This window comes from Corvus kubaryi, unplaced genomic scaffold (assembly GCF_017639235.1).
Source record: "Corvus kubaryi isolate FWS band 111438036 unplaced genomic scaffold, C.kubaryi_AGA036_p1.0 split3-73, whole genome shotgun sequence".
NCBI classification, from domain to species: Eukaryota; Metazoa; Chordata; class Aves; order Passeriformes; family Corvidae; genus Corvus; species Corvus kubaryi.
The window spans coordinates 14920189-14935983 of NW_024582091.1; the positions used below are offsets into that span (position 1 = coordinate 14920189).

General features: G+C 39.8%; 1 protein-coding gene across 24 annotated transcripts in view; it reads right to left on the bottom strand.

Annotated features, from left to right (window-relative positions):
- Positions 1-15795, bottom strand: part of SNAP91 (synaptosome associated protein 91) — a 64347-nt gene that overhangs the window by 14409 nt on the left and 34143 nt on the right. For 12 of the 24 annotated variants that reach the window (XM_042016837.1, XM_042016851.1, XM_042016836.1 and 9 more), the window contains 10 exons: positions 15371-15480; positions 14075-14202; positions 10290-10304; positions 9977-10147; positions 3760-3867; positions 2985-3242; positions 2700-2777; positions 2524-2595; positions 1974-2057; positions 1022-1105 (listed from right to left, as the gene is read on the bottom strand). In XM_042016837.1, the coding sequence (XP_041872771.1) occupies positions 1022-1105; positions 1974-2057; positions 2524-2595; positions 2700-2777; positions 2985-3242; positions 3760-3867; positions 9977-10147; positions 10290-10304; positions 14075-14202; positions 15371-15480 (1108 nt within the window). The remainder of the gene's footprint in view (positions 1-1021; positions 1106-1973; positions 2058-2523; positions 2596-2699; positions 2778-2984; positions 3243-3759; positions 3868-9976; positions 10148-10289; positions 10305-14074; positions 14203-15370; positions 15481-15795) is intronic. The other 12 variants (XM_042016852.1, XM_042016846.1, XM_042016847.1 and 9 more) reach the window with 5 other exon arrangements.

Consider the following 15795-nt stretch of genomic DNA (forward strand, 5'->3'; position numbering starts at 1 on the left):
ATTTACACATTATGTCCCAATTTAAGAATCTGGGTTGCTGATTGAGAATGGATGCGTGCCTTATTATTATCCAGACAACTTCTTCCTTCCTGTGGCACAAATAGATAATCTCTACACTTTGAGCAGGTACTTGAAAATGTAGTGATAACCTACCCACCAATTCTACAGATTGTGCTGGTTTTGGCTGGGGCAGCATTAATTTAAATCATGACACAAATTCACCATTTAGAAACATGGCAGAATTTAAGGCAAGTCTTCTACAAACCAGGAGCTCATGTGTTGGGATTTTGCTCTCTACAAACTTCAAACTGGGATGGGGATGAGTCACAGCTGTTCAGCACAATCACTGTAGCCACTCCAATACATGGTATAGCACAAATTTTGGAGAATTCAGCTTAGGCTGCTTATCTGTAGGATGCAGACTAAAATAATACAGTTATCCAGCCTTTGATAAAGGGTGTGACAGTGATGCCACATTCAGCACTAGCAGAGACCTCATCTCACCCAGTATAAGGAGAGGGTCTCTATCACTTCTCTTCCCTTGTGCTCTCATTGTCCCACTCTCCTTGGCTAAATGCAAGGCTGCTGTCAGCCATTTAAGCTACTAACATTTAAGTGTTCAACCTGCCTCAATTAAAGCAACCAAATTGAATGAACTCGAAGTTTAAGTAGCAGTAAGGAACAAGAAGCATAGCCTGAAATATTGCTTAACTTTAGTACTGCTGAAGACAGCAAAAGAAACTTTAGGCAGACACTCATACTCAGTGAACAGTACAAAAAAATAAGGCTATGTGGGAGGTAGGAAAACAAAGAACATGGAAAGAAGATAGGAAGTTAGCTTGTACTTCAGTATATTGCCTCCATTACAAATCACTCTAGTTTTAACTAAAACATCTAAAGTACTAAGAAATCTTGTGAACAAGTATTTTATTCCACTATCTACACCCAAGGAACATAAAAGATTTCAAACACATTTCTCGGTATTGCTCTAAAGTAACACATTTTTCGAATTCTTTATTACCAGCAAGTAGGTCTGCAGAAGCTGAGGAACTAGAAGCAGCCTGGGTTGTTGGCTGGGGTTCAGAAGCACTACTTCCAAAAGCATCTAAAGGGAATTCCAGAAAGCATCAAGAAAAAGTGAGGAGTTAAATATTAAATACATCAATTCATCAGTTATCGTAAACAAAAGATGACAAAAGAATAACCACTTCATAAATCAGAAGAAGAAAATGAAACTGCTTGGCCATCCTTGTTGCAGAGCAGTACCATGGATGCAAAGTTCAGGTGGAAAAAAGGATGTGCAACAAACCAGCACTTGAAAGATATCTCTTCTCTTTTATTTGGGCCTCTTCTCAGATACAAATCCCAGCATTCAAGACAACAGGGTTAAGTCTTTTGGAGATGAATGGATTGGTTGAAAATTTGGAGTAATTCCAGCCAGAAGCCAGTGGTTCACATGAAATCTTTTTAGAGGTATTTCTCACTAATGTTTGAAATTCACTGCCTCTAAGCACCACTTCTGCTTTTAACATGCCTAGAGCTGGTGGTGCCTATCCTAATTTCCACCTTGTCAAATCCAACAAAGATCCTGTGATTCAGATATACCGACTTTGAGACAAGTCACCCTCAAAACTTCAGCTGCTTTGAGAAACGGAACTGAGAGAAAACAGCATGACCACAGAGATTAGCAAAGAAGAAAAGGACAGAGCAGACTTTCAATGGACAGCTGAGGAAGAGCCACACATGCACTGACTGAGAACAGAATGGCAAGTGTCATGACAACAGAACAACCACGCTGACAGCTGATTTGCAGTTCATTATGGTGCAGTTGTAAGAACGGGACATGCCAGACTCAGCCCTAAGGCCACACAGAAAAGTTGTGAGAAGGGGAAAGCCGCAGCTTTCGCAAAGCGCAAAGGTAGTTGAAATGAAGTGATTCAACTCTGAAGTGGTGAGGAAACAAAAATACCCACCACCAAATAGGTCAATCACACCTGAAGAATCCACCTTTGCTGGAGAGGCAGCGGGTAGAGGAGAGGGGGCTGCAAATGCATCCACTGCAGTAAGCATAGGATAAATAATATTTAGTATCAGCAAGGCAACAATGATAGCTAAATATTTCAAAGCTACATGGGCTCCAACAGTTAGAACCACAGATTTGGTAAATTTGGGTAAGAGTCTCCAGAACTGCAAACAGAAAATGTTATATTTCTCACACAGCAACTGAAAACCACAGTACTTTAAAGAAAACATTGCTTATGAAACATTTTCTTATGCTTAGAGGAGGATTTCCTCTCTCAACAACATCACTTACTTACTGAACTTCAGTGTCAGCCACTTCATGATTTGCATCTTCAGCAAGTGCACATCTTGTGACCAAAGCAGCAAACCCAAAACTTAATATTTCCTAGTATTTCCGTTTAAAGGTGTAAATTGGAAGTAACTTGATTTTTTTGTTTTATTTTTGGAAAAAAATCCAAGCCCAGGAAGTCTGTGGAATGGCCTGTGAAAACAAGCACTCACCAGATAAGAGATCACCAGTGAGAGAACTCTCAGGCACAGGAGAAGCTCCAGGTTGTGGAGATGAAAATGTATCTTCCAGAAATGAAAGAAAAAACAAGAAGTAAGTATCACTCAACTCAGTTTACAGCATTGCACAGCCTCAAAGCAGCAGAGTATCAGAAGAATTCTCTCTTTACCTGTACCAAAGAGATCTATGCTAGGAGTAGCATCTGGCTTAGGCGCTGCAGGTGCATCAGGAGCAGACTCAAATAAATCTAAGGCCAAGAACACAACACATCTTTAACTCATTTTTGAAAGGCAGGACTGAAAACAGAAGTTTCCAATTTTGCACATCATATTTGAAATTAATAGGCTCTCTGGTTTGAAAGCCTAGCACACAACACGCATGCAACAATGAATTGTTCATTTGGTACTCCTGACAGATCAATCCACCAGAATCAAAGAGTTAAAAACAAAATTACCACCAAATATATCTAGAGCAGGAGGAGCGGAGGTGGTGGCGGTAGCAGAAGTGGTGGCAGTAGTGGTAGTGGCAGTAGCTGTAGTAGCAGTAGCAGCAGCAGCAACAGCAGCAGCTGGAGAAGGAGTTGTTGCAGGAACTGGAGTGGCTGCACTAGTTGTAGGGGTAACTACAGGAACAGCAGTCTCTGTTGGCTTCATAGCAAAGAGGTCCAGCTCAGGAGCAGCCTCTGCACTACCTTCGGATGGGGCAAAGGGGTCTTGTAAAAAGGAGAGGGGAAATATATGTGTATGCATACTTAGGATCAGTGAGGGAGGAAGTCAAGAACAAAGCAACTATAGGCAATGCACATACTGCAAATACACGCACGCACACGGAGGAGGTCGCTCTAACATCTAGCTTACTTATCCAGACAAGTTACTTAAGTTTTTCTAAAATAAAGACTGTCTGAAAGGCTGAGCAGTTCTAGTTACTAGAGGGGAGAACTTTCAAAGGCTGTTTGATGAGGCCAAAAAGACAAATATAGCAAAAGACTATCCAGGCTACTGCTTACAACTCAGCACTGACAGAACCATTCATTAGCACTACCAATAAACACAAAGTCACTGGGACTCGGAAACAGGCAGTTTTGTTAAGCATGCTCTTCAGTCTAAGGTTTGTTTTTACCAATTGCAAACACTACAAAATTTTCAGGAAAACACACTGCCATGTAGTTTAAACAAAAAAGAAAAAACAAAACAGCAAAACAAGAGACTATCTAATGACATAAAACCCACCATTTCCTGAGCATGCATCAAGAGCTGCTGCTACAGGGGTTGGGGTAGCTGGTGCTGCTGCCCCTTCAGCTGCTGCAGGGGCTTCCCCAGGAGAAGCTGCAAAGGCATCTTGGGTGCAATTTAAGAACAGAAATTAAAAAAAAAAAAGAATAAAGAGAAGAAAAATACAATAAAAGAACCAAGTTAAATTGCATAGGTAGATCCCCTTATACAACATGAATTAACTCCAAAGCAAGACAAGTCATGCAGCGCAAAACGCTTTGTCTCTCCCCCAACCCCACACAAGCAGGTTCTAGACAGGGTTTGCAGATGGAGCTTCTTGGGTTGCCCACAATAAGCACAGTGAGTGTAAAAGAAGGCATTATTCTCATTGTATAAGGGTTCAGAGCAGCATGCTCATGTACTACCCAAAATTAACTAATTAACAAAATTAAAACTTAAGAGCAGATGTTAACAACTTGCATGCTCAAAGCCTGTATTACATGTTACTAATCTGCAACTGTGAGTTTACTTGCATAGTGCTTTGCACTGTTATGAGTAACAATCCAATTACTCTGGCAGATATATGCATCTACCATTTCTAGTCTTTGAGCCAAGTCAGTCATGCAACATCTGAAAAATTGAACTTACTTGTTTCTTAACAGTATTCCAACTGGATCTTTCTGAAGCCATAACCTGATGTATAGGTTATATTTACTCAGCTTGCTTCAAACAGATCAAGATTGTTCATCTTAACTGATGGCTGGCCAGCCATAGCCTGTCTGTCCTTTCAGGATCACTTCTAGGCCAACCAGTCAAGTTAGGGAAAACAACTAGTTTGGGGTTTTGGAATGACTTGCTCATGAGGTTTCTTTGAACGTTTTTTTTGTCTGCCACTTGCTTTTTGCCTGTTTTTTTCTTTTTGTCTGCCAGTTCCTAAGTGGCATGCTTACATTTCAAGCTATGAACAGCATTGTTTCTAGGCTTAAACCAGCATTTGTGCTCTTAATTCTATGAAGTAGCCCTAATGGACAGTGCCATTTGGACTATCCTCATAGGCAAGCATATTCTTCACAAAAAAAAACCTGCACCATGAGGATTAAATACTTCAAGATGCTTCTAAAGGACATTTTTCTACTGCTACAAAAGTTAGCAAGTTTTAAAAAATCTGTTAGAGAATACTGCAATTGCACTGTCAAATTAGCACAGGAAAAAGCTTAACATGCTTTAACTTGAATGTCAATTTTAAAATGAAAACAACAATTTTAAAAACAAAGTCGTGCCAGGTAATCTAAAAAGCTCAAAAGAACATGCATTGAAACTTCAACAGAAGAGAAGAAAGCCCACGAGTCTTCTACAATAGAATTAAAATGAGTTAGTAGCAAAAAAGGCCTGCTAATAAGCCATTTCAAATATAATTCTATTTTTCAAGTAACAGGGTTGTTCAACAACAAAACTGGATGGCAGTTGTCCAAGTAAAAACATCAGAACATCCCAGTGTTGTATGTATACCAGACACTGGCATGCACCACAGGGAAGGAATTCAGCACTGAACTGAAGAGTTTTGCATCATCCTGCTCGAGAAGATGTTTTGTGTAACGCCATGTGCGTTCAGTTTTGCTCTACAGGGCCAGCTTTCAGATGAAGGGGCAGTGTGGGCTCTTTTGAAAAAACATATTTGTGCCCACACAAGCTTGTAGGCCAACAGCACAGACATTGGTCAACCCCACTTATAATTATTTCTCAGAATGAAAGGATAGACTCCAGATGACATCTAAGGCAGAAAATCAGAATGCATAGAGCTAGTCATTAGTTCTATGTTGGGATCACTTCAGCCTCAGAGTGACACCTATTCCTGTCCAGATGTAGGCTATTGAAGTTCCACATGTAACAGTCATAGATATTCAGGTGGGCACAAGTTCCTTCCAGCCCACAGATGCAAGGAAACAGATAGTTTGGCACCAGCTTTATTATTTACTGACAGTTCTGAGTAAGGTTCTTGCCAAGTGTTGTAATTTTTTATAGCATCAGACTTGGGTTAAATGGCAGCTGGGATAAACACCTAACTTCATACTGGAATCTAAATGAAAAATGTCATAGTAAGAACTCTTAATATTAGTTACTCTGAGAAGTTCAAGAAACCTACATGAACATAGCAACAAACCAACCTGAACAGGTGACCCTACAACCCGCAGTTTAAACCAAGGGTTTGCCATTGGGTTTTTCTTAAGTTAGCACTTATTAAGTTCTTTTCAAAAAGCTCTGCTGCTCCTGCCCAGTTGCTCTCTGCTAAAATCCAGCATAACATGCAAAAATGGATACAATTAAATCTGCATATTTTACTATTAAAAAAAGGGACAGTTTATTTTCTTTTTTGTTCCTCCATATTGGTGTAGTAACCCTACATTTGCACATTCAGCAATGCAAGAGATTTTCTCCCTTTAAAGCTGTTACTGTATTCATTACATTTTTGCATCTCCTGTTTCAAAAGCGAATTCAGCTTTTGACTTCTAGAATCAAGTAACATATGGTCCTCACTTGAATTTCTTGACATCCTGAAAACTTAAAGGGATGTTGCTGAAACCTTTGCAAGTTCACACTGCATGGAACATCTACCAGGAGTGACAGGTATGTATTATGTACTGCACTACACTTGAATTCATAAATATAGCTCTTACTGAAATAATGTGCAAACAAGGGCTTTTCAAAGTTGTTAAATACTGAAGCAGTGCTTCCCTACATCTTGTCTGCAGACAAAGTGTTCCTGCAGAGTGATCTCTTTCATCTCATAATTTCAGGCTTCATTTGATGCCACAGCATCAATACATGACAAATTTACTCACAGAGATGATACCACTGACTTATAATCATCAATGTATTATGCAACAGGTGAAACAATCCTGTGGAAGTCACAAGTAGAGGAAAGATCATTGAACTAAAGTGCACACAAGAAACTGTTTCCAGAGTTTTCTCCCTCTTCATTACTTTTTGATATAGAAAACCTGACCTGAGTTAAAAAGAATTATTTCACTATGCTCAGAGCTAGGAAATAATAGTAATTATGCAAAGTGTCTGTTGTTTGTTTGGGTTTTTTTAACTATGTGCTAGCTTGCTATACCAGCATGTGCCAGCACAAGGTACATTCATTAGCCCTTTACTGCCAAAAGTCACTTTGCCTGTAGTTTCTTTACAGGGAAGACCATAGTTCTGTCCACTTACAATTCAAGTCATCTTAATGCCTCATAACTGGCATTTGCACAGTGTCTGCCATGACTTGTTACTTGCACTGATTACAGAGTAATCCCACAACAAAATGTAACTCAAGAGCACACTACACATGTGCAAAAATACCGTGCCCAAATTCTATTACTGAGTGCCATATCAAGGTATTTTGCCTTTCTTCTACCTTTGCATTTCTCCCCTCTCAGGAATGATTCCAGCTGCACTTTGAAAACAGCCTCCTCTTGCCTATCTTTGAAACACAGTAAGGAGTTCCTCAAGTTGGCCCAGGTAACTGAAAGCTTGTCTATTAATCAGATTGAGTTCTTTAAAAAAGCTGTGCTAGATCAATCCTGCATTTCTCATCTGCTTTCCAATACCATATTAGCAATGAAGACATAATGCAGAGCTTATCTCTCCAAGACAAAGCCCAGTCCTAGGCAGCATGCAGGCTCTTATCAGCTGAAGTGTCAGCCATACAGTGCAGTCAACAGTTATTCCAAAGCCTCCTCTGCTGCTTCTTCCTTCAGCTTGGCTACCTCCTTCCTGCAGCTGTCAGCTTCTTTCCCTACACAGACACTCCCTGAAGACTCTTTCTCCTGAGATCACTGCTCCTGTACCTTCTCCTACCACACCTTACCACAAGAAATCGTGTGAAGCACTGGCAAGCTGCAAGAAGTTAAGGTGACCTTGAAGACTGTATCTCCAGCAGACCTCAAAGGTGAAATACCTACTTAATAGGATTAAGTGTAAGCATGTCTAGCATCACAAAAACTAGAGAGTAGCAGTGTCTGCCCCAAAACTACCTCTTCTTGCACAGTCTTAAGGTAACAAAGGATATTAGTATATGATGCTAGAATACAATTACAGCACAGCCTTCAGGGGGAAAAAAAAAAAAACAACAAAGAAAGAAACAAAAAACCTCAAACCATGAGCAGAGAGATGGAAGTTCAATGTAGACTCATGGATCTTAAAAGGGTCTTGAAGTTTTTTTGAAAAGTGGGTGTCTTGAAGGCACTGCAAAAGTATCTTTACTGCTGAGTGTGTTTAGAGATTTCTCTTCTTGAGAACCAGAGGTTTTCTGCTATCATAAATAACAGAACCTTGCTTCATTCTGAAGTATTCCAGGGGAAAAAAAAAAATCAGTATGCATCTAATATATACTCCACTGGAGATTTATAGCATTTGAGAGACAAAATACATTCTCTTTAAAGGAAGAGATCAAGTCACAGAAGTCTGCATACCACAAAAGTGAAATTCTTTCCCCACTGAAGGGTGAAGCTCCACTTCTTAACATGTGTCACTAAGTTATCTAATGATCAGTTAAATCACTAGAAACTAAACACATCCAGGTCTTTGCCTGACAAGCCTGGAGGCAGGCATGTGATTTGGCAGCAGCTGTTTTTCCAGGCACAGAGTAGTGGAAAAGGTAGAAAAGAAGATTGCATCTTGTTGCTGTGGTACTGGAACAACAAGCACAGATAGGTGTTTTTCTAATCCTGTTTCAAGTTCACAGTGATTTCTATCCATTTAACTATTGTTTCATTTTTCAAAAAGTCCTATACCTATTACTAAATTAATTACTAAATTACTAAATTGATAATGCAATTTGAAGTTGTGGTATCCAAGACTGGCTCGACCTCAGTGCTTACATTACCAGAAGTTTCACACTCTATGCATCTGCAGGGTTGTTAATGAGCACAGGCCCTGGCTTCTGCAACAGGCTCCTGAGAGCAACCAACATCAGACTCTCTCTCGCTCCTAGTGGCATCCAGAACCTTGCCCATGACAATTTGAAGCTACTTCTAAACTGGCTGATCTTGTGGCACTTGGAATATTATCAATCTTTGTAAAAGGAGGGGTAGGTAGCATGTAGGAGCTGTATTCCTTTCTTACAGCTTTTCAGCACTTTAATGGGGGATATTTTGGTGCTGTCTGTTGAAGCCAGTCCTAAACAACCTTCTAACTGGGAACTTTCAGTCTTTAAGAAACACCTTTGCAGTCAAGCTGTTTATATATGAGACCTCTCCAGCACTCCTGTCAGTAGAAGTGATAGATAAACAAACCCCACAGAGAAGATACTGGAATTCAGTCTTGATAGCAAATAAGTTATTACTTATTCCTGACATCCCCCTGTCATACTGGAAGTATGCATGAGAGAAGAGAAAACTAGAAAAACAGAGTGGTCAGGTGATTTTAAACATGTTAACAGTTTGTAAACGAGAAGAATTCTCCATTACTGGGCTAGTATATTGTTCAAAAGAAATGTAATTTTTGGCATGCTGTTGGGAAGCCTCCTGCTCCACAAGAGTAACAAGAAAACTGACAACATACAGTGGGAAATGTATTCTTACTCAAATGGATAGCAGATAACATTAGAAATTGAATGAGCAGGACTAAACACTAAGAATATGTTTCCTTTTTTCCTTTACATATTATTATTTGCATAGGTGGCATTTAGTACAAATTCATCAGCACTTCAATTTACTGCAAATATTTGTGAAATAAAACCCAGATTCAAGACTACTGAAGTACAGTAATTTCAGCTGGCTCTATACTCGATTTACAGGAGATACCCAAAAGAAACACAACACAGCCCAAGCATGACAAGTAACAAAGGGGCAGGACACTGTCACATCCATCCTCTTCAACTATGAGAGCACAGCTGCTTTTCCTAGAAATTGTAGTACAGTGCATATTTATTGAATAATGTGGAAAAAAATTCCTGCTTACTCCCATGTGGACCTGAGAACTACTGTTCTTAGCTGTTCAATCATACGGTAACTCGGTCTTAAGGTTTACAGTTTCCCATATATTTTTCCATATATATGCAGAGTCTATTAGCTAAAAGCACAGCAGAGGTAGTTGGGCAGTTTATATTTCCTGTTCCATCTAGCACCCAACACACAGGCACTTCTGATACAGCTGGTTAAACCAGAGGCCTTGCTACACAGCTGAGCTCAGTATTGCTTCAACTGCATCATGAACTGGTGTAGAGGACTACAGCAACCCAACTAACCTCCAAAGAGATCCACTTCAGCAGTGGCAGCAGTGACAGTGGTAGTTGTAGCGGCAGCAGCCGCAGTAGTTGTAGTATCAGTGGTTGGAGCAGTAGTTGCAGTAGGCTCTGAGGCAAATGGATCTGAAATCTGTGGCTCAGAGGTAACACCGGAAAGTGCAGCCAGATTATCTATATGCAACCATGTAATGAAGATCAAACAGGAAAGGTAAGGGGAAAGGCAGAGACCACAATCACTCATCTCCAGAAAGCTGGAGCTTTTAGTAAGGAGTCTTCACATACAAAGGTCTTAGAAATCAAAAATACTACTCACCCTCTCCCAAGAGGTCTAGTGATTGTCCATTAAAATGACAGCAGAATAAAAAAACAGAGCAATTAGCAGAACTGCCAGATTGAAAATGTTCTTTAGCCAAATGTTCATTCTAAATTACATGTCTAGGTTATGTCTACAAACATAATTTCTACACTTGCTTTTCTAACATTCAAGAAGTTATTCTGACATGACAAAGCTCAATCTGTTTAACAACTCTTCAAAACAGAACCAGTACATGCCTAGAACCCTTCACAGAACAGGCACTAAAGCAAGGGTACCTTAGCAGTGAGCAGCTTGCAAATACAGTGTTAAGTTACTTCAGGATATGATACATGGCATCCCTAGTCCCGAAATAAATTCCGAGAGACAAACAGGTGGTGGTTCTTGGACTTGGGACAACTGTTAAGTGCTAAATAAATAAATAAATAAATAAGTAGAGCAGCTCCTCTTTGAAAGCTTTTTCTGCATTTATGATAGAGCAAACATGCTCTGCAGAAACAACTAACTCTGTTAACACTTGCTATAAGGAGTATGAATGTTGACAGCATAAGCATAAGCAGACTGGCTCTGCTCCAGCTTTGGTTCCTTAGTCAACTGTTTCTGGAAGCCAATGAAGCATCTCTAATGACAGACTTTCCTACAATTTGATGTCCTCTGAGATCAGCCAGATTGAGCTCAAACACAGAAGTTTTGCCTACATAAAAATCAACTACAAGATATAAAAACATGTGAAAACTAATGAGTCTGTCCTATTAAATTTTTATTCTGTAGTTAGGATAGTCTGAGTTCAACAACTATTTGGTTACTAACCAGTAGCTCATTGCTGCTCCTAGATTCATTGCACACATAACAGGGCCATGGGTTCATCTGATCCACACTGAACAGCAAGCAGAGTCCTGATGCTTGACTGTGGGTCAGCACTTGGAAGCAAAATGATTTGAGCAGGCATAGCCCTATCTTCACAAATTTGTCTTTATTTTACAACACTTGTAAAAGTGGCAGGAAAAACCTGCATTTAGGTTCTTTACAATGTTCGTAATTAGTTCCTCGGGCAAGCTCTACTTGAGACTGACTGCACAACTGAACTAAGTCAAAACACCATTCTGAAAGAGCAGAACAGTACATTAAAAATGCAGCACTCTGGTATCCCATTACTGCACACCTGGTGGATGTCTCACAGGTAGACTTGAGATAAACAACTGTTGGCAAACTTTTAAGTTCTATTAGCTTAGTATTCAATGCCTTCTTAGTATTCAGTTATGTTATAGAACTTGATACAGTGGAATTACAATTATCCAGCACCGCAATCTACGCTTAGTCTTAATATGGGAATGATTAAAACCAGTGGGGTTTTGTATAGTAATATTAAAGGAACAATATTGTTAGCAAATCCATGTTCTAAGGCACACAGTAAGGTAGTTCAGAGCAGAAATTCAAGTCAATTTGCTTTTACATCCAAGAGTCAAACCTCACAAAGATGCAGACTTCGACCTACTGTCTTTTTTGTAATACTATAGTCTACTCTGCCTGCCAAATACCTATCTCTTCTTTTAGTATGCTGCAGGCAGCATATTACCCTATCTTGATAGAAGTGTAGATTTTCACGTTATACTTCATTTGCTAGATATTGTGCATTCAGAAATACAGTAGGTATACAACAAAATACACAGTGTACTGTACATACCCATATAAAGTCCACTATACTGAATATACAGCCAAAACACATAGAATCAACACTGCCAGTGAGACTGAGAAAAGCAGAATTATTTATTGTTGACATGTATTGATGCTGCACCATGAAGTATTTGATGTTCACATTTTCCTGGCTATTCTGAACTGCAGCACTTCTTCCAGCTTCCTCCCTCTACTACTATTTTCTCATGAGTTTCCACATTAACTTGCTGTAGCCCAGAAGAATAAGCAGCTCAAGTGGCAGGGAGGCATGGTTACACATCCTCCCAAAAGTCCTGGGTGGAAGGAAGGTCATCTTGTCCAGCCTCCTGCTCAGAACAACAGTGCTCCCAACACCAGATTAGGTCAGTCATGGCTCTGACTAGTCAGGTCTTGAACAATCTCCAGGAATGGAGAGTTCACTAGCTCACATCATGGATCTGCCTCAGTATTGCCCTACCCTCCCAGTGAAATATTTTTATTCTTTCAGAGAGGTAAAAAAAAAAAAAAAAAGGCAAGCAAGATTCCAGGGCAGTAACAGGTCATCATACCTGGACTACTGCCAGCAGTAAAGCAGCAGACAAAGCTGAAGCTTACTAAGTTACCAAAATGCTATTCTGAAAGATAAGTACTCTTGATGAGGGTAGTGACAATTCTGGCCACAGGAAAATAGTTAGCTGTCCTTTTCTGTCATGGAGCAAGACTAGGTGCATTACTAATCAATTTTAAAGTTTTAGTAATTCAGAGGAATAAAAAAACCTAAGTTCCAAACTATGGGTGTTTTGTCCAAAAAAGAAAAAAAGCAAACCAAATCAGCCTACAATTTCCATGCAAAGCAGTACTTTAAATATTACTGGCTATTTATTTATACTTCTATTATTGCAGGAATGAGCAACTGCTTAAAAAATTAGCTCTTTCATGCTCTTTCAAACATCTCAAAAGCTTGTATTTCAGTGCTTGGCAATGACAAAGTAAGACAAATAGGACACAATCAAAATACTGCAGAATAATTAGTCCCAGGCATCTTAGAATAGATGACTCTTTGGTCTTGCTTTCTGGGTAAGATTACCTCTCTGTTAATAAAATTGACATTTGCTGGGGAAAAAAAAGAAATTAATTCAACAGATTAAACTGGAATATGCAATACAATGTCTACATGGCAGCCCTAGCTATCCTCTCATAATGAAGTGGCTGAAGTACAATGTCATCTGTAATGAACTACAACTAAGAACGGAAGCAGGGACTGCAGAAGCCACCAGTACCCAGTATGAGCACTGACAGCAGAGTCAGCATGACTCAGTGTTGCATTCCTGCTGGCAGAGGGCTGATGAGTTCATTAAGCTGCCACACAGGATCTCCTAAGATTACCCCACAATGGGTTTACAACTGTGCAAATTAAATCACATTTACTGGCCTAATTCCTTGTCTTAACAGGACAGGAGTGAACACTGCCTACATTTACTGTGGTCCTCCAGATCACCAGCTGCTAGTGCTGCCTGGAACAACAGGGTCAGATTTCAAGAGAGCTGGTTAGCTATTCCTGTTTGAAAGCAGTTAGCCCTCTACTTCTATTTCCATATTATTATTCTAAGTACACAAGGAAGATACTTTATTAAAATATGTTACAGCTTCTCAGAGGTAATCACACTTGCAGCAGAACTAAGTTGCAACCATTTGCTTTACATGCATTTTTGTTTCAAAAGCTATTTTTGTTCCTCCTCCTATTGATCTGTGGGCTTTGCTCTAAGAACAGAAGAGCTGGTTTCTGCCCCCACCTTGCCAATAAGCACATAAGCAGTTCTGGTTCTTCTGTTTTGAAGTGCCTACCCTACCTGCTCACCTTCATCCATCCCTTCCTGCTCACTTTTAGTCACATTTAGCTGGCTCCCCCAGCTTTGCAGTCAGGCCCTTATAAGCAGATTATACTATTATGCATATGCCTGGAAAGAAAAAGTAGCCTTGTGCTGCAAAGGGATGCCTGACTGTCAGGTCAGCAGAAGCCTGGGAGTGAGTTGGGAACATCCTGTGCTAGCAGAGGAAGAGGCAGACTTCAGCTCAGCCAGGCAAGAAGATGGAGACTGCAAGAAGAGATGCTGATAGTGAGGTTTCTCTACCTCCCCATGAAGTGCCTCCAGCAGCAGCAGCAGCAGCAGCACCCACAGGAGCAGGTGCTGGAGCTGCCTGCCCAGTACCAGCAAAATCTGGCTGAAGATCCAAAAGATCGCTGGATGGTTTGGAAGAGCTGCCAAGAAAAGGAAGAGAGACATTAAATACTGGAGGAATTTGCCATTTCAATCAATTTTTTTTTTAAAAGTCATGACTGGGTTATAGGAATTAACCTTAGTTTGGATGAAATAGAGACATTTTTTTCAGGCCTTAGGGTTAGAGAAGTCGCCGTAAGTACCTCTAGTGTAGTGAGTCCCAAGAATACATTACAACGCAGGATGGGAGCCTTAACTTACTTCCATTTCCTGATAATGACCTTGCAACAGACTACAAGATGTACAATTATTTTAAAAAAACCCAAATAACCAAATTAAAAAAAACCCAACCCAAACCCAACTAACCAAACCAAAAGAAACCCCACCACAACACCCAAACCAGAAAATGCAAAATCCCAGGTGGTCCCTAAAACCAGAGAAAATAACTGCTGTGACTGACACCAGCACCATTCTACTTCCCTATTACATCATGCCATGTCAGAAAGCAAGAAACCTGCATCTCCAGGCTATAAACAGGCTGCAGGTAGAAGAGAACTGGCAAAATTTCTGTGGGTTAAGGCAGTCAGGTCTTAGGAAACCAGACCTTGTTCATCTAGAACATTTAAATAACAAACAATAGAAGCTCTTTCTTCAGTGAAGTTCTTCACCTGACACTTAAATTAGTTACATCTTACAGACTTTTGGGTCAAGCTTAGAGTTTTTATGCCTCTGGAGTTCAATCACCTGCTCTTTACAATGAGCAAGAGTGCTTTGTTCTGGTTTTGAATTGAAAGCAAGGTTCAGATTTTCTCACAGGTAAAATGTTTATTTTTTTTATTTTAACCTTCAGAAGTTCATTACCTTTGTGCTTCATTAACTGATTTGAAAAGCAGGAAAAGAGATTATTAATTCAGCAGTTTTAGAAAGAGATTCCTGAAGGTCAGCAAAGACTACTTGGGATTTGCACGTTACTTCAGTCTTTCAATTAGAAGTTTCTGTACAGTATTTTTGGTTTTCGGTTTTTGGGTTTTGTAAGGGTTTTTTTGTGTTAAGAGTTTATTTGTGATCTATACTGGTAGAATAACGTAGATCATTGAAAACTGATGTACACTACTTGTAAAAGAAGCAAAGCCTTTCAGGCAAGCCTCCTGTTGTATGACTTTGGAACCCACACCAAGCTCAGTAACTGAAATACACTTTTTAACTTACCTGACTGGAGCAGCTGTAGATGAAGTTGCAAAAAGATCAACTGGAGGAGATGTATCAATAGTTTTTGCTGGAGTAGAACTAGGAGATGTAACAGTTGTGGCTGGAGAAGACTGGAGAAATATTTTAAATATACATTCAATATCCCAACATTTCTTCACAACCAACTCATGCACAGATGCACATACTTTAAAAACCCAATTTTGACATCAGGCCTTTTTATTGTGAGCTGTTTTCTCCTCTGAAAGAATTTAAGGAAGACTGGGCTAAGTTTTCAGATGGTCATAGAGCTGAGAAACCCCAGGGTGACTCCAAAGATGGAAAAAAATTTCTACAAGATTTATTCTAAAGGGGTTGTTTCTATAACTGTCAGACTCTTCATGTTGTCTATGGAATTAAATAGTTGTTTGCCCTCAACAGCACCTTAG